This window comes from Pholis gunnellus (assembly GCF_910591455.1).
Source record: "Pholis gunnellus genome assembly, chromosome: 17".
In the NCBI taxonomy this organism is placed as follows: Eukaryota; Metazoa; Chordata; class Actinopteri; order Perciformes; family Pholidae; genus Pholis; species Pholis gunnellus.
The window spans coordinates 11,635,856-11,659,260 of NC_136544.1; the positions used below are offsets into that span (position 1 = coordinate 11,635,856).

Here is a 23,405-nt window from a genome sequence, read left to right on the forward strand (position 1 = left end):
ATGAAAATCGACTTTATTCATTTGATGGTTTTATGGGATATCTCGCCGCATTGCTTAAGACGTTTCCTCAGACTGCGATAAATAATTACCAATTATAGTAACAGACCCATTAGGCGCCTTGATAATGGTGTCCTCAGGGAGCTATTAATTAACTGTACCTCGCACACAATCCATGCTGGATGTTATTGTGGTAACAGTGAAACATGGTTTTGTTTGTCTAAGAAACAGGAAGACTACTACCACCGACACCACAACGCAAACAAGCAGAAAACCCAGAAACACTATTATGCCATTATGATAATTGCCTCACTATAATAGCATATAATGAATGCATAAAATTATCCTTGCACTGAGGAAGATTATTTAAAAATATATATATATATAAAGAGGGAGAGACGGTGTGTTGAATCCAAGTTTCCAAGTCCTCCAAAATCTCCATATATTACACATATGAGTCAGCCCAGTGTAAATGCATCTGCCTGCGTGTATCCTGTCCTCTTCTGACCGGTGAGCTCATGTTTCTAAACTGCGTGTTTACTTACCATCACCGCCATGGAAATAGCTTTCAGCAAAGTTTAGATATTCAACACGTATTGCTTAAGTTCCATCCGTGCTTTTTATTTTCTCTCAGTTTGTTATTGAACAATATTTCCTCATGTAGGACCCTGCTGTTTCCAAGAGCCATTAATGTTTTCCAAGAGAAGTTCAGATCTGAACTTTTCCTTTCCTTCATTAATGCACATTACACCACTTTGAATGTATTTACATACACTCAACCGTTCATAATGACCGGTAATATACCAACGCTGCTATAGTTCATCTTTACTACGAGGCCCACTTTTCCCTTCAGAACAGACCAAATTCCTAAAAGCTTACACTCAACAAGGCCATAAAAATGATTTCACAGAAATATTTGTCCAGTTCAAGTGAATCTTTCAGCAGCACAGTCAAGCTGCCAATATCTCATTCCCCCTCAGCTGGAAGGTCTGTGGTGGAGAAAAAACAAAGCCGGTGATGTTTTGAAAAAGAAGTGTTAGCCTCTGCCACAGTGTTTTGAGTTCATCACACGATGAGACCTGCACCTGGTCGGCTGTAATGTTTTATTAAGCTATCACATTCAAATGAAGCTCAGTAATAGGTATCGTATAGCCAATGGCATAAAACACTCCCTGAGCCATCGCACCTTCACATTGGACCTGCACTGCTGGCAAGAAGAGTCTGTGTTATATCTGGATCCAACTGAGGCGTTTTTTAACATGTCGCGACAAAAATGAAATTAGTTTGAAGGGTATACTGCCTCACCCTTGGGAATCATGCCAAAGTTTCTTGTTGTTAGATGTACAAAGTGGAAAATAAAGATGCCCTTTTTTAATCAAAATGAACCAAGTGAACTGAGATCATCTTGAGCACATTGCTGTCTTTACCATGCTTGAGAACCTTCCTGTCCTTTCATCATATTTTACAGAAGTGTCACAAAAAGTGCCACAGACCGGGTGTCTGTGGCGGGTAGAACCGTTCTTAATAAACCCTTGCTTGCTTCACAGCAGTGTAGCCTACATAAACCCCACTTCACTTGACCCAGGCACATCAGGCATCAATATTTAGAGCAGCTTAAATCCAGCATCTCCTTGTAAAGCTTAATTGGAAACTGAACCTCTTCACCCTGTCAGCATGCACTGTGCCTTGTACTGTTTTTGTTTTTACTATTCAAATTTCTATTACTGAACACACTCGTCATAGCAATGGAAAGCACCAGGATTGGAGCCCATTTATAGTAGGGTTTTCCCACCAAGAAGCGAGCAGAAAGACTAAAATGTTTCCTCTCCAGGCGAGCGGGCCCATAATGGTAGCTTTTATTGTCATGGCAGTGACATTTGAGGTTGAGGTTTGTTGTGTTGTGAGAGTCGGCGTGTGGCGAGACGTGCTTTGGAGTCGGTGTGTGGGCTGTGCGAGGCCTGGAGGGACACAGCGCGCACAGTATCAGATTGTTCCCTGCTGGCCATGCTGCGTTTCCATGGAAGTGTGCAGGAGCTGTCTCTGTGGCATGCTCTGTGCCGTGCGGTTTCCTGTGACGCGAGAGATCCGAGTGTCTTCAGTGGACATCTCCATGGCAGCCGCTTGTTTTTCCTGGGACACCTTTCATGTCCTGACAGGAATTTTCTACAGAGTACAGTTGTCTGCCTACACATTTTTTTTTTTTCTTAGTCTTGTGTTGGATTTTCCGAAAAGGATTAGAAATACAACACCGGCTCTTTTTTGTTTACTTCTTGTCTCTTTGGATGTGAAACCGAGGGGGGATTTATCAGCAGAGTCCTCTATTGGGACTTACTGCGTGGGACTTTTGTAATCATGGGTTAAAAACATTTATTTGAGGGAAAATAATCATGACTAATTTTCATAATCATTCCCAGACATTTTCTGCAGAAAGGTTGTGGTTTCCTAAGGCTCATTGGGTAAAACTCCTGTGTTGCATGAAGACCTGCCATGACAAAAGTGAAAAGAAAAATCCAAAAATCATATCTTGCGATCGGCACAGCGGCCTTTGTATATTAATATGTACCTATGATTGAATACTGGATGACACACGCACACAGAGTAATCACGTCAATACATCCATTCGTCCATTGCATCTATGTTCCTATTCTCTAATAATACAATCAATTATATTTGCTTTTTTTTTATATTATACAAATCCACTGGAATTCTCAACACCTATGACGGGTGTTTGTTTGCAGCTCTAAATCACTGTGACATTATTAAAAAGCAACAGTGAGGCTTAGCTAAAGAGCTTTGAGCGCAGGTTATTGAGTGTAACCGCTGAAATGAGACAGATCAAGAGAAACACAGTTTATTCATACAAAACATAATCAACAAATATATCATGACGTCTTTGTTTAGATTCAATTGTCCAGCAGTGCTTTCTAGAAACCGAAATTTTACATGAGGGCATCAATAATTGTAATCTCGGAAATCAGCCAGTCTGCATATTGTGTAATTTACGTAAAACTTTTGATACTTTGTATATTTTGACGCTAATAGAGGCCAGTACTCTCTCAGATATCGTGGTGTACAGATATACAACAACAAAGCTCTGTACCCAAAATATAGAGCCATAGATATCTATGAGATATCTCATTCATAATGTCTAATTTTGACAATATTGTTTGTGGTGTATTTATGAATTTGTATTGAAAAGAGTTATTTTCTGTGCGTTGTCATTTACATTTTGTTGTATTTTTCAAAATGATGTTGGCTTTGTTTCTTTGTAAAGAAGTCTTATGTGTGTGCAAGAAAAATACAAATACTTCCACTTGAATGCAGGACTTTTATTTCTACTATGTGGTATTGCTTTGTTTTACTTCAATCTGAGTTCTTACCACCACTGCCGTGTGTCTGTCATATATCAAATTGATAATACTTTTACAACATTGATGACTCTAGACTGCTATGACTCTTTCCTATGTTTTAGTTCTTCTTTTCCTGCCAAAGATCCAGTCATCGGCTGCATTCTTTGCTGACGCACCGAGCCAGAACTCATGGAGGGTCATTTCTGGTCACCAGATGACCTCTATTACAGGAAAGACCTGTTCACTCCACCTGACTGAGCTCTGGTTTCGGCCTTCTGTGTTCTTATCTTAAAGTTATTGGCTAATGTGTACACACACGCACATGTAGAGGTCACACACACACACACACACACATACACACAGACAAGTCCTCTCTTTATCTCTCTCTCTCTCTTTCACACGCACACACACACACACACACAGTTGTCATTGTGTACTAGGTTTGTGGTTTGATGTATTGAATGGCTCAACTGTGTGTCAAATGATTAGACGGTTTCCAGTAAAGCTCCTGCTGCTGGCTTATGATCCACACATGATGCGAGAATGTGGCTTTGGATGATTTTGTTGTTTTTTTTCTACTTCAAATGACCGAGTGTTTAGTCACATCATGCATCCTCACATTATTTCCACTTTGGACAATCAGAAACTTTGTTTGAGAGTCGAGCTGATTCGTGGAACAGAAGTAAAAAACATGCAAACAATAAACAGATTTTTGTGAGACAAGATGAGGGGGAAAAAAATCTAATTTGAAGAGTGCTGCCATAAATTTACAAGTCTGATTCCTTCTCTGTCCATACACCCAGCCAAATCTCACCAAATGGCGTATGAATGACAACAATTCGTATGTCATATAACCTGCAATAGCTACGCCATTCTTGCTTTTTGTGTGTCATTTCACGCCATGTATTCTGTACTGACTGCAATGTAAACTCATACATGTGGATACGCTACGCTCAGAGCAAGTGACAAGTGTAAAAAAAAGAGAAAGACTACTTATGGTAGGATGAAGGGGGTCAAACAAACACAACGAGCAGGCCGTTGTTCGTGTCCCAAAGTGTTGTTGAGGTATTTTGAAGTTACATTAGGGATGTTTGCGACATGTTTTCCGGACTTATATCACATTGTTTATGATTTATTTAACTATAATGATTTTCCTAAACCTAACTTTGGCAGTTTGATGGTAATGACGTAGCGTTGAATGAAACGCGAAAATCCATAAAATGCATTAACGCGCAATGTCCTTAAAATGTCGCACTATTAATATGTCTTTCCAAGCGATCCGGATGATATACCGAACTGACTCGTTGTCATTTAAATGCACAAACCTAAAAATCTGCCATTTCCTCAAGTTTACACATAAATGTTGATACAACATCCAGTTTCTTTGGCCGAAATATACCAGTGTTATCAGGTTTCTCTTGAACCCCTACACAAGGTTTACATGTTGCACGACATTGAAATCAGACAAAAGCAGCTGGATAATGAGATTTCTTGCATGCATTAAAACACGATGAATGAGCCTGACACTGTGTCCGTATTACTGAACTTGACTTTACTCACTTCTGCTTCACACCCGACTGGTTGAGTCCATTAATCTAATGATTACTCACTTTTATCATGAAGCATGAGGTAAAGATCATTTTAACAGGCGCCTTCCACTGATATTGGACAATCATTCACATATTCATTAGTGTCGCTTACTGAGAAGAATTACATAATGCATCGTTTACATGATAAGAACCTGATTATGCGGGTGGGGACAAAATGTAATCCAATGTCTGTTCAATGTAAAACTTTATAACCACACCTGACTTACATTCGTTGCTTTGATGGTGGTAGCTTCATGACCTGCCATATACAGAGATAGTGCCAGGATTATACAAGTGTTGATCCAAACACCAGATATAGCCTTAGGATTGAAAGCCTGCAGGCATCTGCCACATGGTTTCTAAACCTTGATGTACAAGGGTTTGCAACATATGCCTTATTCTTTGGAGAACACGTGTTTCTTTTGGCTGATGAAGGCCAGCACAGCTACAGCCAGCTGATGAAAATCAGAAGGGTAGAGGAAAAATAAAGAAGAAACAAAAAACATGAGATAAGACCAAGTTTGCATGCTAAAGGATAAGGCTGGCAATATGTTAAATTGTTGTTACTGTCAACAAATCCCATGAAAAGACTAAATCCGAGAATGGGTTAGTCCATCACTCTGATTTCCTAATCCGGTTGTTTTGCACTCAGCCCGAAGTCCACATTGCATCCCATTGAAGACGTAAATCTTTAAAAATGAGGTCACAAATACATTGGTGTCATTAAATATTTTCAGCTGCAGATTTGTACGCTAGGGAAGGAACACTGTGTGCTACAGTGTGGCGGATTCATGTGTTTTTTAATAGTTTTTGGACAACATTGGAGCTCCAAGTGAGTTTGGCTGCACAGATAATACTTGTCAGTTGGTTGAATTCATTGTTGGTTTTGATCTTTTTATGGGATTTGGTCATTTTAGTTTCTGGAAATGCCGAAAAGAAAGGAAAACTATCAGCGATTTACCTGAACTTGCAGAACTTCAGTAACTTCGTGGCTTACATGGCTAGGATATTTACGCCAAGCTCATCCTCAAAAAGGACACCGTGTAGCATGGATCAAATTACCAAGGAAATCTAAATATTTATAAGTGGCCTGTTGGTATTTGTGTGGCTGGTTTCACTTGAATTTCACTTTGAATGACTCAAAGAAAGAAATGAGGTATCGTCACACTTCCGAATACTGATGACACTAACTTTGACAGTGAATAAAATACAGCAGATTATAGTACATTTGGTCACAATCCGCTGTATCATATCATGTTGATATGCATATCATACATATTTCATTTGGTATCTTTTGTGTGGATTGTGCAATGAGTTTGAACGACTCAGTTTCTTGAAAGTATAATCGTGTCTGCATTTCACCGTGACTTTTACGTCTTTACAGATGTAGCATATCTCGACACAATAATCAGCACAGCACATTTATACAGACAGAAGGTGACAGAGATTACAGTGTAAATAAATGTACCTTTTAATCTATTACGTGTCATTGCGGCATGCATGAAAAATTAAATTCAAAGGAAACTTCTGAGGAAATGTTAGTCACGCCCCAGTGTGATGATTGTGTCTCCCATCTTCTCCTCTCTGTTTAATGTGGTTCGCCATATCAAGACTGGTACATTCAGGAGTGCTGTACAGAGAGGCCGCCCTTATTTTTAGACAGCACCAGCCCTGAGAGTGTTTTTCTTACTGATTGATAGCCAATAAAAGTCAGAGAAACTCCCTGGAATATCAGTGGAAGTACTTGAATACTTCTGAGGAAAAACATGCTTGGCCACTCTTGCAAAATCATGGTTTAACAAGAAGAAGGAAGTTCCACTATTATGTTTTTCCTCTATGCAAAACTGCTACATTTCCACTTCTCTTTAAACATTAGAGAAGTACTCTTATTATAATAAAATTCCATGTGTTGTTTATGTGGGCAGCTTGTAGCCCTGAACTTTTACTACATAGGTGGATAGCGTACACTTCACATAGACTACTGCTTGTTTTAGTTCCCATGGAGAGGACAACTTGTGCTGGATCAGCGTAAATTATGTCACAGTTCAACCCTGACCAATGACGTGACAGAGCCACACCCTGTTCCATTACACACACACACACAGTGGTGTGATATTACAACAAAAGAAAAAAACGTCATGCATAGATTATGTTTAGAACAAAACTGCTCTACGTCTTTTGTCAACAAACGCTGTTGTCAGCCAAAATATGTATTAAAAATAGAAATGTTCATGACTCGTGAGGGAAGTCATGGTTTTATAATTCCAACATCTTTCCCAACATACAGTGCAACAGAGCGTAAAATATCCCTGCAGCGTACTCTATTGCTGCTTATCAGTTTGAATGTATGATAGCCAAAGACAGTCAACAAATGTTGATTGTCTGAAGTGTTTTCCACTCAGATATGATGAACAGGAAGTGAGTCAGGGTATCACCACAGCGGTGCACAGCAACACGCTTTTTATTGTAAGAAGCTCACAGTATCTGTTCCGTGTTATTTTATAGCTAATTGCATTTCTTTAGCTTGTAAATGCACCACGGTGTAGAGGCGCCTTGTGTTTTCCTATGTTGCATCTTGCTCAGTGTTTTGAAGTATTTTGTAAAGTAACAATCCACCAGAAATACGTCATTTCACTCTGTCCCTGCCTACTGCTATGGTACATTGGGTTTCCTGCAGCAGTGACTCACCGGGTGTTTCCCGGCAGTGCAGGAGGACTGTTAGGGATTTCTCTTCAGCTGACATTGTTTACATTTGGTAAACGCTTCACAATTACAAGCACTCCAACTGTAATTTTAGTTTCTGTAAATGCCGAAAAGAAAGGAAAACTACCAGCGATTTACCTGAAATTGCAGGACTTCAGTAACTTCATGGCTTTTATTATTAAATGAAAGCAAAACAAAGAGCCTCATCTTTTCACACAATACTTTACTTTTGCACCTTCGCACGGGCTTAATGAATGGTTTGTACCCAGTGTGACGTGACTACATAGGTCACTGTGTAGGTGTGTGGAACCACGCTGTGACGCAGCCTCGTGTGTCTTTCGTGTGACACAGAGTAGGATATTTACGTCAAGCCCATCCTAAAAAAGGACAACATGTAACAGGGATTAAAATACCAAGGAAATCAAAATATTTCAAAGTGGCCTGTTGGTACCTGTGCGGCTGATTTCACTTGTATGACTCAAAGCATTTACAAGACTGAGTCCTCATCTTATAAAAAAGCACTAAATTACCACTTGTAAGAAGAAACATATATATATATACACGTACACTCAGTGTCCACTTTATTAGGTACACTTGTAAAATGTATTGCAATCTAATACAACAGCGCTGCCATGAATTAGTATTGATTGACAGTGACCGAGAGGTTTTAATTGAATCAAATGTTTATTATTGAAGTTGTAGTTTGCAGTGGTGTTGAGCTGGACTGCGTTATATTGAGAGGTTTTCCATTTACATTATGAGGGGGCAAGAATATTAGAAACACATTTATATCCATATTTACATTTAACTCAACATTTATATCCACATCCATAACCACTAAGTACGACCTCAGTAATAAATAGATGAATTAAAGCAGAGAATTATAAGCTTTTTAAAGGAAGGTGACCTAATAAAAGGGAGCAGGGAGGTTATAATACACTCATTGTGAATGTGGCACATAATGACTACCAGTTGGCAGTGTGGAGTAACTGCAGCCATTACTGAATTAAGATGTAGCTTAATACAAAGATTATTAATTGAGTCCGACAGACCCGGTACCAGGTCCATCCCTGTGGGGTAGTTACAAAAAGGTGCGATGGAAGATGGTCTATGTATGGAAGATATAATGCATGGTGTACTTTTTTGAAAACATTGAGTCTTCAGCTTGCCGAATTTATAAACAAACTAGGGTTATCCTCGACCATAGAAACTTTTTTTTTACGGCTAACACTTATATGATATTGTTGACTAATGGATTAGTTGTTTTAATCAATAAATCTGTAAAACTGACTTTCTGCATAAAGAGTCACACAAAATAATCACTTTAAATCGTGTTTGTACTAGAGAAGTGCTAATAGTTTTTTGGGGAAATCAGTCATTCACCATGAAAAAGAACACATGTTTGGTCTCGCTGAAAATTAGAAACTCCGATTTTTCCAAGAACCTAAACGCACCATGACTCAAAACAACAGCGTCCACAATTAGAACGGACACGAAGCAGTCAGACTTCTCATTTCACAGTCACACTGATACAAATCTATGTTATCGCCAAAATAGTTCACCAAGGCATATGTTACTTTCGCCAAAAAAACGTTAGATTTGAGTTACTGACCGTTCTACGGCAGTAGACAGGAAGTCGTCGTGAGCCTCCGGCGGCCTCGGGGAGGACACAAACACCATCCAGTTCTCTTCTATTGGCCACCTTTTCAGATTAAACCTCCATTGCACAGTATTAGACTAATAGCCTACAATAGCGTTAAATATTACATTTACACAGAACAGTAGGAGGGTTTTACAAAATGTGTATATTGTCAAAACCATGAGAACCAATCAGCTCCTTGATCAGGTGACAGCCAGGTGTTTTTTCGATCATGCCTCTGGTCTTGCATTTTACAACTTTTAGGACCTAATGATTTAAAGGGCTATGTAAGTGTTCGTACCAGGAGGTTGATTTACCTCAAAAACATTATCCCCTGACTTACAGATTTTTTTGGGCCCAATGGGCATTTAAGAGATGCAATATTTTATTTTATTGCATCTCCTTTTACTCTGGAGCGGTAATAGAAATAGTTTACTTACAATGGTTCAAACTCCTTTGCTTCTTACTTTTCAAAGGTGACCAGAAATAGGCATACAAGCCATGGTTGAGGAGCTATTCCTGATTCATTTTGGGTAGGTATGTTAGTTTAGGCCTTTTTTCCTATAGGGCAAGAGCTTAAGATATTAATGTAAAATAACACATGAAGTGAGTCTCGTAGAATTAAACTTGCACAATCCTAATATTTTTGTGTACTTTGTGCATTGCTTTCCTGAAACCTGGGATCTGTGAAATATGCCATAAGACTATAATAGCCATGGTCATTTTGAGAAACTGCCAGAAAAGGTCACGCACAACACCGTCAATGGTTTCTAATTTTGTAGCATTGCCTCATATCTATTTCAGCTTCATCTGTTGTTTCTCTTCTCTGTGTGGAAACAGAGCAGAGCAGTGATATGGCAGTCTGAGAGCTGCTGAAATGGCAGAGGATTCACGCTCAAAGACGACTGTGAAAATGGAATTGCAGATTTATAGTATTACAGCCAGGCAGAGAAGTGGAGCACAGGGAAGTGGAGTGCTAACAGTAAATCTGGAGGCCTGGAGGAGGAACAGGAGGAGCGTGCCCGGAGAAGCGTCTCAGTGGGTGGGACTTGGATGGTGACTCACTGCTACTCGCTGGCATCTGGAGCTCATTGACAATGACTCTATGGCAACCAGAAGTTGTGGAATTGTAAACAGACTGGAATGACGGGCAGGAACCAGGCTTTCGCAGTTCCTCCACCACACGCTCAAGAGCCCCAGCAGGACTGCCAGCCTACGCACATGTTTAGGTCAAAGGGAGCAAATGAGGCAAATTACACATACACACAAAGTCATATAGAGACAAAGGCCTTTCCCCTTGCACATTACGTGTATAATATGCAACTTTCTGCAGCATTCAGGATTCATCAAGGCATTTTTTTCAGATATGAAAGATGTAGAGTTATTTTGCCACTGTGGAAATTAGATAAAGCATATTAATAAATAATTAAAATACTGAATTTATTGCAAATTGCGCAGTTGGTCAGGTTCCTGTGAGAATATTGTTTGAGAATATTTGAGAAGTAAAGCTTTTTTTCAAAATGTAACTGGATTTGTGTGGCCTGCAGTAAGTTGAAAAGCTTCTGTAACCATCCTCAGTTTTTGTTGCATAATAAACACTATAATACAGCAAAAAGTTGGAAGAATCGCCAGACACTGTAGCAGCAGTTCCCTGGGGAACTATAATTCCTCTGTAATTGCTCCAAGAACTACGAGTAACTTCATATAAAACTACATTAGATAGTACCAGTGATACATTGGGTCAGATACTGTCGGGCTGGAATTCAAAAAGCCTCTTACTTACAAGATAATTTCAGTTTCTGATGATAAGACAGCATTAGCTCTACATGCTAATGCTAGAAATGATGCCAGTGAGCCAGAATAACAGACTGTGTGTGCAGAGCCTTTTAAAAACTGTGCTGTCAGAAGCAGAAGTTTCCTCATCTTCAGTTCCAGTGAGTCTTTGACAAATAGTCAAAACCTTGTTGGAGCAGATGCAAAATATGCTATAGCTCAGGCTTGAAAAGCCTACGTCTATGTAAATCTTCCAATATGCGGTATCAAATGTATCTGGAATCGTTTTTAATGGTTATCGGACTATGCTAAATTATCTGACCGTTTACCGTCACTTCTGTCTTTGTTTGGGTGACTTTTAACCGTGCTTCCTGATGAATGCAAGTAGAGTTGATTAATGTTTGTGTATTACTCATCTTTCTGTAGTGTTTGCCATCTGTGGCAGTGTACACAATCATTTGTGACGTCTACCTGGAGAAGCTGGAGTCCACAAAATCCCACTTCCCTCTTGTAATACGACCAAGAGACTGACGTGAATGGATTTTCCCAGTCGTTGTATTGTATCATGAATTGTATTATCATAAATCCACTATGACATTAGGCACTTCAATGTGCTAAACTAAGTCCGGCTGATTCAGGGACAGTGTGCTGAGGGACCTATTTTCTTGGAAAATTGTCGAATCTATATGCTGTCAAGGTCTCCATTTGTACAGCCATTATACTTTCAAAAAACTAAAATACCAAAGTAATCTTGATATTCTGTATGTGGCAGATTAAAGAGATTCTGGCTGACAAGCAGTATAATTAAATGCCTGTACTTTCTCAGCTAAACCTGATGTGGGAGCTTGGTTTCAGAAACGACTGTGCCGCTATCCTCTGACAAATATATGGCTTGCATGAGCAGCGCTCTGTCTCTGCAGTGCTTGTTCTCTGGAATCACATGACAAAGGACTACCAGAGAAATTCTCCTGGGCGCCGCAGCAAGTCGGCATTCTTTAAATAGGCCAGACTGGTTGCAGCTGGCTTTTAAAGTGTTGCAGTCTGTCATGCATGAATGCCTTTAAATAGGTTAACGGCATCAGAAACCTGATAACTTACAACAATGTTGACTGACAGATGCTCCAAAGCACTAATCACATAATAAACTGTACAGAACGTGATTTAGTTTAGTTAGTAGTTTTGCAGCAGACTGCACACAGACTTACACACAGAGGAGTGTATGTTGTACTTCCAGCCTGATCCTGCACTCATCTCCTAAATACATTTAACCAGAAATATGATTCATTATGTCAGTTCTGTGTAATTTAAGGAGGGGTGTGTCATTTTTACAAGGAAAGCAAAGAATTTCCAAAATAGCCGTTCTCTGGAAGATTAATTACATTTTTAAAAGACCGTCTGTATTTAAGTCGAACAATGTTGGGTGATATCGAGACAGTGAGAAAAATAATGTTTTTTTTCTGGACCACTCACAGCGCACAAATCACCTCAGAGACCCCTTATCTCTCTGAAACCTCTTCGCTGAGCCCCTTTGGCTGAGAGGAAACACTAAAGTGCTGTGGAAGCAGGTAGACCAGGAGCGGATTCCTGTAATTGTGTTGGATATGGAGGTTATTGCAGATTCCCGTTCATCCGTCATTTTAGCGGTTTGTCGTAAATGTGCATGTTGCTCCTGGCTGTAGTTGCTCCTAATGAAGACTTGAGGGATCTGTGCTTTCACAGGATTGTAATAAAGAAGTCACATCTGGGGTGGTAGTTAATTAAGTTAATTAAGTCTTTGTAGGAACCCTAATCATTAGATTCATTTTTTGTTTCGATTGATTTGTGACAGTGTTTTGTTTGACATTTGCTTTTTTATAGAGGAGCACAAGATGTGTTGGAGGAGACTTGAGATCTTTCCTGATTTGCACAGTGGTATCGTTGACAGGTAAACAGACAGTGTGCTGGAAATCTAGATGAACATGATGTTCCAATGAACTGGCAGCACTCAGCATGATTACCAGCAGCAGCCTACGGTAGTGCGGGCCTCAGTGCACGATATTATGACAGGCCCTGCGCGCTAGTTACTAGTTATGAACAGTCCCAATTAGTAGTAGATACATTTGACCAACAATATGTTGGATTTTACATTCGAATTAGAGACTTTTTGTATTGGGAGTAGCTTCCAATAACCGCACTGCCTGCCCAGTCTATACGCCCTTGATCACTGGTTAAGGTGCACCATGGATGGATTACCGAACAGGTAAGGGGCCCCTGAGCCAGACTACAACCTCAAAAGGATACAAAATGACCATGGAGAGATGCAAAATGACCATGGAGAGATGCAAAATGACCATGGAGAGATGCAAAATGACCACAAATATATATCTTTGAATCTGTGGGTCTTGTTCTAATCTGGGAGAGAAGACAGACGGGGGCCCTTTCCATGTCTGTGCTCAGGGGCCCGTTGCCTCATAATCCATCCATGTGTGCAACAGTAAATACAACTTATCTTTGAATTCCTATGTGCTGAAGTAAACATGTTGACATATTTCTAACTGTGTATTTGCCTACAGGGCGGGGTACATTTCTGAGAAGTTCCAAGCTTGTAAGAGGCGCACATGTTACAAGCACGCTTCATTATGCATGTGCACGTGAGAGCATGTTAGGCCACACTTTCACCTAGAATCAGTCACAGCAGAATAAAGGAGTCAGCTCTTAATTCTCTGGATTGCTATTTAACATTTCTGGTGTGCGGAATTTTATCAACTGCTCAACAAGTTCTCAGCTCAGAAAATAAGAGTGAGATACTATTTTTGCTTCAGCTTAAACTAACGTCTTGGAAACATATCTTTAAAAGACAAAAGTGTATGATAAACTGATAACACGATGATGTTTGTATTTAGTGTATCTGTATCTGGGTCGAGGAAGAAGGCGACACTTTGACTTTAAGAGGAGATCAGTAAAGACAGTGAACTGGTGGCCTGACCTCTGCAGCGAGTTAACAAAACCAAATGTGATGTTATCAGAACTTATCTAAAAGGATCCATGCGTACAATGAGTAGTGTTAGTCCGTTTGCTCTGCCTGTGGAAATAAAAGTTTCGTGAAATAAATCAAGCAGTCAGATCTCATTTCATAGAAAAATAGTGCCCTTTTATTATAAATTAATGAAATGTTCATACAAATATAAATAAGTGCAAAGTCGTATCAGTCTGCTTGCTTCGTCAAACACATTTCTTCAAGCATCCACAGCCAGTGGTTTGGCTGGTAAAAAGTACATCTTTATAAAAGACAGCACAAAAACATCTTCACTCATGTAAACTCATGAAAATAAGACACATTTTGACTCTTCTCCTTATTGGGAAAATACAGATACCATGTTTAAAACATTCATTTGCAAGTGATGGCAATTCTTTCTCTGCCACAAATACTACCACATCTTTTGGCATATTGATATATATATTTCCTCACCACTGAAGGCATATTAAGCAGTGGTACTGTTCTCTCAAGTAAGATCCTCTAGGATTCGTTCATGTTGGTGTTTCAACAAGCTGCTGTCTAGACAAAATATCAGAAACACGTCTTCTTTATTTTCTGGTCTTAAAACATCTTATAAAAGTCAGGTATTTTTTTCAGTTTTTCCATCGTGGCTGGTACAAATATGCACCCAGAAGGTCATCAGTGTCCACTGGTTTGCACTCTAAGTTTCCATTGTCTGTCAATTTCCCAGGATGCTGGAAGGACGTGTGCAATATGTCCAAGATTATCATCGGAGGTCAGCAAAAAAGCCAGCCTGACCGTAAAAGCCGGACCGGCTTTAATGGATGGATGATTTTTCTGAGGCTGATGTGTGTGAGCCCGACAGACTCACAGCTCATTTGGTTAGCAGCAGCAGAGGGAACCTGTGTGTCATCGGACTTTAGACAGCTGACTGTGACTCTCACTTCAGTTTTCAGTAAGTTGCATGTCATCAGTGAGGCAGGGAAGGGCTGCGGTGGTTGTCTCTCTTTCACACTACCAGATTACAGCAGTGCTCTCTTTCTCTTGGCCCCTCTTTGTGGATTAGTCCCTGATCCAGAGTCTCTTCCTGAAACACGGACCTTAAAGAGACCGATCCCCACTTTTCTGTGAGACCTACACACGTCTTGTCAGTACAATAAACCGCTCCTTTTCACAAGCTCGATCTTGCTCTCGAAGCTGCTTCGATTGATACTCCTCGGACACTGACCGTTAGCTGCGCTGAAACCCATCCAGTTCCTTTTAAGTCTTTGCCCCTTCAAGAGCATCAGTCCGACGCCTCTAGATAGGAGCATCATACTCTTGGAGGAACTCCTTAAGAGGATGAGGGAGTTGGTCTCTTTTAGTAGAAGTGTCCAAATGTCCATTGACTGTTTTCCTGCACAAGTGCTGCAAGGTGGAAAAGCTACATGAGAGAGGTTTGACGAGCTCCAGAGGGATCTTCTCCCCTCCAGAGTAAATGTAGTACATATTCCCACTGCGAGTGTTCACTTTGCTCTGAGGCATGTAGAAATGGACCAGCTTGAGGACGCAGTCAAAGTGGGGAACAGAGTGAATGTTCTTAGGGTCTGTCTGCAGGTAAAAAGAGGAAGTGTCACATTGGATGCGCAGGTTCTTGGTGCCCGACGCCGTCTTGACGCTGAGGGCGAACAGGTGTCGGTTGTCGGAGCTGTCCCTGATGAGGAACGTGCCGATGGTCTGGGCCGCCAGCATGGCGTTGGCCTCCTTACCGGTGATGGCGGCCCAGTAGAAGCCGCTCTCCTTGAGCTTGTGGAGCGTGGCGAGGACCATCTGGTACTGCGTCTTGGAGGTGAAAGTCTTGTAACGTTGAGGCAGCCGCATACTGGAGTCCAAGAGGCTGCTGCTCATTGCGGAGTCAAACTTGCTGTAAGTTACCATGGCGCTGTGCCCGTTCTCTATGCAGCCTGGGGAGCACTGGGCACCACACAGACAGGAGAAGGAAAAGGTGGAGTCACAGAGAGGTTCAGAGAGTTGTGATGAGGTCAGTCTGTCTGGAAGTGAAACACCTGAAGAGACAAAAGAGGGGACGTTAGTTTGAGCTCAGTGTGGGAACAGATGATAAACATTCAAATGCATTTTTAAAAGTTTAACAGTGACATAGCCAAGCTTTGTTTTATTCATGTTGAGGTCTAACACCCCTCAGCTCCAGCAGCTCCAGCAGCTCTACCGGGAACTATTTTTCCAGATGTGGAAGCTCTTTACATCGTGCGCTTAAACATCAGCTTTGTGTTTGTCACAAATATACCCAAACTGCATGCCTCCTCTCTCCCCTGTTTGAGAGGAAATGTGGCTTTAACAGCGTGTTTAGATCAAATGCCTCTATGTAAATTCCATCCATTTCGGGGAAACTTTGTGTGTGTAATGTGCCCTCGGGACTCGGTCAGTTCCAGTAAAGACATCGTTATCCTCATTACGCAATTTAAAACGCCATGGCCGGCTTCACTTAATAATTTACCTCACTCAGATAAACACGCAAAACATTATTTATCCACGTTCGCATAGAAGAGAAGTATTAGAATATGAAGGGAAAAAACAGATCCTCACCTTCAATGTTTCTCCAAATTCGCTCTTTTAAAATAAATCCAAGTGCGCAGTCGCTGTCTGTTCACAGTCTGTCGGGACGATGCAGACGTTTGAAAGTTCTTTGGCAACAAACTTCGGACTTGTAAAGTAGTTTTCTCTGTGTGTATCAGCCCGAGTGCTGCCCTGTGGAACTGTGAGTGAATAGTGATCAGAGGAGAGGAGAGAAGTCATTATAAATGTGAGGAAACTCCTCCCTTCCTCCCTCTTGGCAGATTGACAAGCGTGTTTTTTTTTTTTTTTCCTGCTACGAGAAGCGTCCTCCCCCTGCTGATTTTCCAAAATGAAGTTAAGGAGGAGTTCCAAGCAATACTTATTTACCGTTGGTAACCTAGAGTCAGTCTCCTCCGGGTCTTATAAACACTTTAAATAATACTTTTTTTGTATCATTATTTAAAGCACCAGCTATATAATTAGATATTTTATTATATGCTCCTTTCCTCTCTCTTTTTGGTAGAAGTTCCGCTTTAGCGTCATGTATGAGGTAATGATTCAGTCGCAGCTCTGTGTACTCGGTTTCCCAGAAATTCACAGCAATAATAGCTCACATGCTGAGCACCGGTTCCTCCAGAGAGGGCGCCAGATTTTGTGTAACTTCATTCAGCACATCTTTATTTCCCAATAGCAAATAGTTGGTATCCAGGGGCAGCAGGTTATTATTGACTAATTGTTGTGAAGTTGTGCGTCTGTTCTTTCCTTCAGTCTTAGAACATATTGTATGATTGTTTTTAAGTACTATCCCGAGATCCGTGACACAATCAAGTAAGGGCTCTTGCCAAATGCACTTTGTTAACATGTCAATGCATATCTCAATATGTGCTTTAATATTGTTCTTAGTTAGTTCACTATGTTATTTGTACACAGTAAGTGGAGGCTGGTGTATACACAGGAAATAAATGACAATGTTGTAAAACACAATTGTAATGATATAAAGTATTATTGCCGTTATAGGATAAATTGCAAATGTTGATAAATACTATAAATTAATGAACACTTAAAATATCCTCATAGGTGCTTAAATCTACATTATAGCATGTTTTAAACCATCTATTAGTTGTTTATAGTAAGTATGATTGCTAAATTATGTGTTTTATAATAATCCAACAAGTAAAAAGTAGTAGTACTGTAGAATAGTAGTATGCATGTTTTGTTTTAGTTTTTTTTGGGGGGGGGGGGCAAAATCCTATTTCATCTAAATGAATAAACCAACTTGGATAGTCCATTGCTGATTCTCAACTATCAGATGAAAGTGTATTTCCTGGAGCTCTCCTCCCACTGCGGTGACCCTAACTAACCCTTCTCCTGACCCTGCCCATACTGTGAGACTTTCTTCATCATCACTGTATAATAAATACCATATCAGCATTAGACTGTCTAAAGAAAGCTGACTTCAGATCCTCGCCTTAAAGACTAGTCCTATTTTCTTTTAAAGAAAGTTGTATCTTTGGCAACATGTCTCTGACTGACAGAGTGCTCATATCCACATCAGATCCCTCCCTGCTGACTCATCTATGACCGCCAGAAGCCTCAGGTGGTAATTGTACGGCACATTAACTGGTGTCATGCCGGGCTTTGACATCCTTTATCCAACTCACTCGTAATCATCATGTAGAAGACGGAACAGCTCTGAAGCTTCTCTGCACAGACCAAACCTCGGCTGGGAGCTGAAAAGGCAACGGACTGACGCCGCAAAGCCTGAGTGGGTTTTGCTAAAAGCCAGCTGTGTCGACAGAGGTGAGTCAGGTGTTGTCTGATTCAGACCACCAGCGGGACGTAGGGGGTAAGGGAAATTACTAGGATAGCCTCGTAACAGTGCACTTCTTTCCAGAAAGTCTATTGTGTCATCAGCATGAGGCATGTACTTAGCATCCAAAGTCTCCTCTGGAACCATAATGCGTGTCAATGAAAGGAAGAAGGGAGGGAGAAACCCCCCACACCATGCTTTAGCTCGTCACATCTCCAAGGAAACCACTATGCACATTATTACAGGATGCTGACTTGGCTTTTAGCATGTATACTGTAATTTCCCAAGTCAATTACACTTGTGATACAAAGACGCTCCAGTAAGGAGGACGGCGCTGGAAAAACAAGACCTGTAAGTGCCCCCAGACGTCAAGACGGTGTGTGCTTAACCAGAGGTAAACCCTCAAACGGTTGGTCAGTCGGCTGACGAACCAAGTGACCTGGAGCTGAGAAAGCTTTCTGCGCTGTGAGCTGTAGCACGCCGCGAGACCTCGGCCAAACATCTGAAGCTCAGGGTGTGAGTCTTGGCAATGACAGATGTGGCTCTGTGTAGGCGATGCGTGTGTGTCCCTCTTTCTGTGTATGCTAATACTCTAGGCTTGACACAAAGCGTTCAAAGTCAATGAAATGGACTTTTATTTAGCGGAGGAGACAAGGCCTCACATGGCAGCTTGTTGCTCTAAACAACTGTTTAGTACAAAAGGCAGCTGTTTAGGTTTTCCCACACTGACTCAGAAATTTACTCTAGCTCATGGTTTCCCGTAAACCCACTGGGTACGGGGGGGGGGGGGGGGGGGGGGGGGGGGGGGGGGGGGGATAGAGTGGTGAAAAGCAGAAAAATGTTATTCAACAAAATATTTTGGGGCTGCTCGGTCTCGCAGTGTTTCACCGAAGAGGGAGATCTTTAAAAAAAATCAGCGTGTTTTGCCAATTCCATGAAATTGTTTGCGGTGTTGGCAGTTACAAAGGCATCCCTTATTGTTAGTACAGCTGAATACAGTGAGCCCCGAGTTCAGGTTGAGTCAACAACATCAGCAAACGTTATTCATTGAACAGAATCTGCCATTGTGGGGGGTTTCAATAACAATACATTCTGTTTTACTAAAAACTTTTGAACGATACTGGGGAAATGAAAGGGCTGAAAGAGGAAATGATACTGTGAGATGTGAAATTATACTGCATGATTCAAATCAGGTAGTGTGGAACTGTTACTGCTGATTAGAGATAATGCAGGTAGGTTCCTGGCATATCACTCAATCTAATTCCTGTTAAGCCTGTGTCATTATGTACAGTAGCTTCACTTCCTGCCTCCCCAAATGTCACAATTTGGTCACTATTGAGCATTTCCTCTTACAGATGTATTACTTTAAAACGTCCTTGTTGGTTGAGCAAGACTATGACCGTGTGATTACTAATCATCCACTGATAGTTTCCTGGTAACCCTCTCTCTCTCTCTCTCTCTCTCGCTCTCTGTCTCTCTCTCTCTCTCTCTCTCTCTCTCTCTAGTATATATATATATATATATATACACATCTGTGTTACTTAATGTCCTTTGAATTATTGTTATTATTATGTGTTTGAATTATGGGAACCACCAGAGAGATGAGAAGCCACAAAATCCAAAATGTCAAAATTGAGTTTCACAATTCATTCTTACAAAAAATATTCGCAAACTCAAACATGTCCTTTCTGTATCAGTATTTACATTCTTTGTGTTGACTGGAAACCTTTTGATGTGCAGTCTTTCCCTGGTGAGTGACATGAATTGTCCTCAGAACATTTTGTACTTCACGGTCTGTAGAGCTGATAAAATCTGTCTCCACCCTTCACCTGACACGGGTGTTCTTCCCCCAAATCCATAAACAGGTACATATAAGTAGAGGAGTTAATGTTCAGAAAAGGTGTGAAAGCTGGCGATGAAGTTGAACGTGAAGTCAGGCAAGACATGCTTGACATACTTGACACATGCCGCACTACGCATGCATGGAATCTATTTATGTCACGTCTGTCTTCTGGGAAGGGCTAAAAGCAGAACAGAGAGCCATTAATAAGTACAATCAACTGTACACACCCACAATACTTAAAAGTAGCAACACTATAAGTATAAGACAAACATGTACTTAAAATTTACTTTAATGTTGTATCTGGTCAAGGTGGAGCTAATTTGACCTCCTTCATAATATAATGTTTAATATGTTATGAGCAGATAATATGTGCTGTGTGTAATGTCTTAACCGGAAAAGTAACCAGCTGTCATGTAAAAGTAAAAAGTATAACGCTTCTCTCTGGAAAGTAGAACTACAAAGCCTCACACTAGAAATATTCAAGTAAATTAGTACCTCAAAATTTGTACTTAAGAACAGTATTTGAACACTTTGCACCACTGTCATTGTGTCAATCTTTCTCGCAACAGCTGTGGCCCTGTTTGAAAGGAGCCTGTTACATTGCCAAGAATGCTCTTTGAATAAATTATCTGATTCCTGATTTTATGACGTACTTTCTGGCATTGTTTGTCAACGGCCCTGCCAGCAAATGACCAGCAGACTTTTCACCTCCGGGCATCTCTCCAATATTTACATATCACCACACTGAGGCCCATTGACGGGGCCGGAGCAAGTTCTGCTCCTATCAAGGTTAACAAGAGGAGGAGGAGGAGGAAGAGGAAGAGGAAGAGGAAAGCTTTTGATGTGATAAACTTACGGTACGTTGTCTTCCCTTGGCTTTTATTTTCCTGGCATAGGCTACTGACAATAAAAGGAACGTCTTGTGCTGTTGTGATATGTTGCAACTGGAACAGCATGTGAGTGAGTTACCAACACTTCAGCCTTGTGACAGGGAGCTGGCAACTTCAGCTGTGTGGCTATTATTGAGACCGACATCACAGGACTAACTCCTGAGAGACCTGCGCTGGAATTTCAAAACCCTTTCTTTCCAAATCACATATAGCCGACACAATTGGGAATAATGACCATTGTAACATTTCGTCCTGACTTGTGAAAAATGTTACAGGGATTGCACTCTATGGGACCGTGTGATTCAGTTCAGTTTAACTGCACAGTCACGGTGTTGAGGAAGAAGGTAAAGAAAGAAGTGAATGCCACAAAAACGTCACTGGGTTCTGGCTTTCAGTGTGTCATTATTTTCCACCATGAGGTGGGTTGTAGTAGATGTGGTTGCTAAGCACGTGGCACTTCAACATTTACTGGAAAGTTCAGAATATAGTGTGTAAATCAGCTGATCCACAGTGGAACACGTCTCTTTCTATCGCTGTCTAAAATGATAGATGATTATGACATTAAGTGTGAAAGAGTCTTCTTAGTTGTTGAGATTCTCCTGGGTGCAAAGCCGTATTTACTTTCAGAGGAATAGTTTGGCATCTGGGAAAATGTGCTTGAACTCTCTTTTTGCCGAGAGTTAGACGATAGCGTATATGCCACTCTCATGTTTTGTACATAAAATATGTAGCTGGAGCCAGCAGAGGTTTAGCTTAGCTTAGCTTAGACTGGAAACAGGGGAAACGGTTAACCTGGCTCTGTCCAGAGGTAACAAAACCCAACTACTAGCAAATCCACATACTGGAAGGTGGATTTTGTTACCTTTTGACAGAGCTCGGCTAGCAGTTTCCCCTGTTTCCAGTCTTTGTGCTAAGCTAAGCTAACTGGCTCCTGGCTGAAGCCTCTTATTTACCATACAGACATGACACCGGGATAGATCGTCATCTTTCAAACTCTTGGAAAGAAAGTAAATAAGCCTCTTTCCCCACAATGTCAAACTACTCTTTTAATAGATTTTTCCAACTTGTGAGACATATGCAAACAAGATGGGACACTAATTAACACCTCGAAAGGAAGCCATCATGTGCAAGATTACAATCTGCAACTCTTTCGTCCCTGCACTTCCCGACAGAAATAGGCACGTGAGGTCATCCCACCATGGTGGTACAAGCTGCGTCTGGTAAATGCACATCTGCCACGTTCCCCGAAACTGCCAGCGTCCAGATCGTGATCAACTGCCTCCTCAAACATTCGGATTGCATCATGCCAGATAATACAATTGATTAACGCTGCCCGCCTATCTTGGCTGGCCGGCCACTGTCGCCTCCATCCGTTTATCAGTATCAAATGCTTGGAGACAAACGGAGCCAGTGACATAATCGGGATCTTCAAAATGGACTTTGATTCCCACAAACCCCAGAAATAGCAGACTGATGTCATTGGGCAGATGGTAATAAATCTGTCTACACTATTATAGCAGGTTGCCAGAGAGATGCTGTTACACACACACACACACACACACACACACACACACACACACCTTGTTTAAATGCACTCAAGCAAGAGTGCACACTGCCAAATAATAGGCTACTTGAAAATGTATTGAATGCACAGAGCACGCGCACTCATGTGCATGCATACAGTATTCATGTGCATCTTGGATAATACGCTGGTTATCCATATGCATCTACACTCATGGGCACATGGAAACTCAGAGACACACACGTCCTCTATAACACAGTAGTAGTAACTTGATCCTGAGCTGTGCCAGTAAGCCTGACATTTCCGGATAGATTTAGTGTGTACGTGCAACGTTCACACACCGGTTTTGTGGTTACTGTCCAGATAAGAGCGCTGACAGCGGCCTGTGATGTGTGCCCGGCAGAGGACAAGGACATTTCGGAGGATCAGAGGCGATTTACCTGGAAGATGTCCTGTAAACCTAGGGGAACCTGATCTTGATTTAAACGTATCCCTCGATGATAAGTCACTTGTTTCCTTCTTACTCCACATTGTCTGAAGGGCCTGACTCACACATGTTTGAGGATACTACCCAGGATGCATCAGTCAGAGGAAAGCTTTGATCCTAGCTATTCACTCAATCGGTAACTGCTTCCACATGCCTGAATGACGAGCCCTTCAATGACTTTGCACGAACTGTCTTCACGGCAGACACAATGAAGTCATGTGGGGGAACTATAAACTGACTGAAAGCCATTGGTAGCCTATTGTTACTGGTGC

The 23,405-nt window shown here is 41.2% G+C and overlaps 1 protein-coding gene across 1 annotated transcript; it reads right to left on the reverse strand.

Annotated features, from left to right (window-relative positions):
* Nucleotides 1-14,172: 14,172 nt before the first annotated feature.
* socs3a (suppressor of cytokine signaling 3a) lies at nt 14,173-16,776 on the reverse strand. Its single transcript, XM_079178397.1, has 2 exons — nt 16,612-16,776; nt 14,173-16,073 (listed from the first exon to the last, which is right to left on the reverse strand). Exon 2 carries the CDS (start codon nt 15,943-15,945, stop codon nt 15,328-15,330), a length of 618 nt encoding a protein of 205 aa, XP_079034523.1. The 5' UTR covers nt 15,946-16,073; nt 16,612-16,776; the 3' UTR covers nt 14,173-15,327.
* Nucleotides 16,777-23,405: the final 6,629 nt, after the last annotated feature.

Bases quoted from the DNA above. Each gene is read 5' to 3' on its own strand.
- socs3a (XM_079178397.1), bottom strand. From the start codon at position 15,945: ATGGTAACTTACAGCAAGTTTGACTCCGCAATGAGCAGCAGCCTCTTG.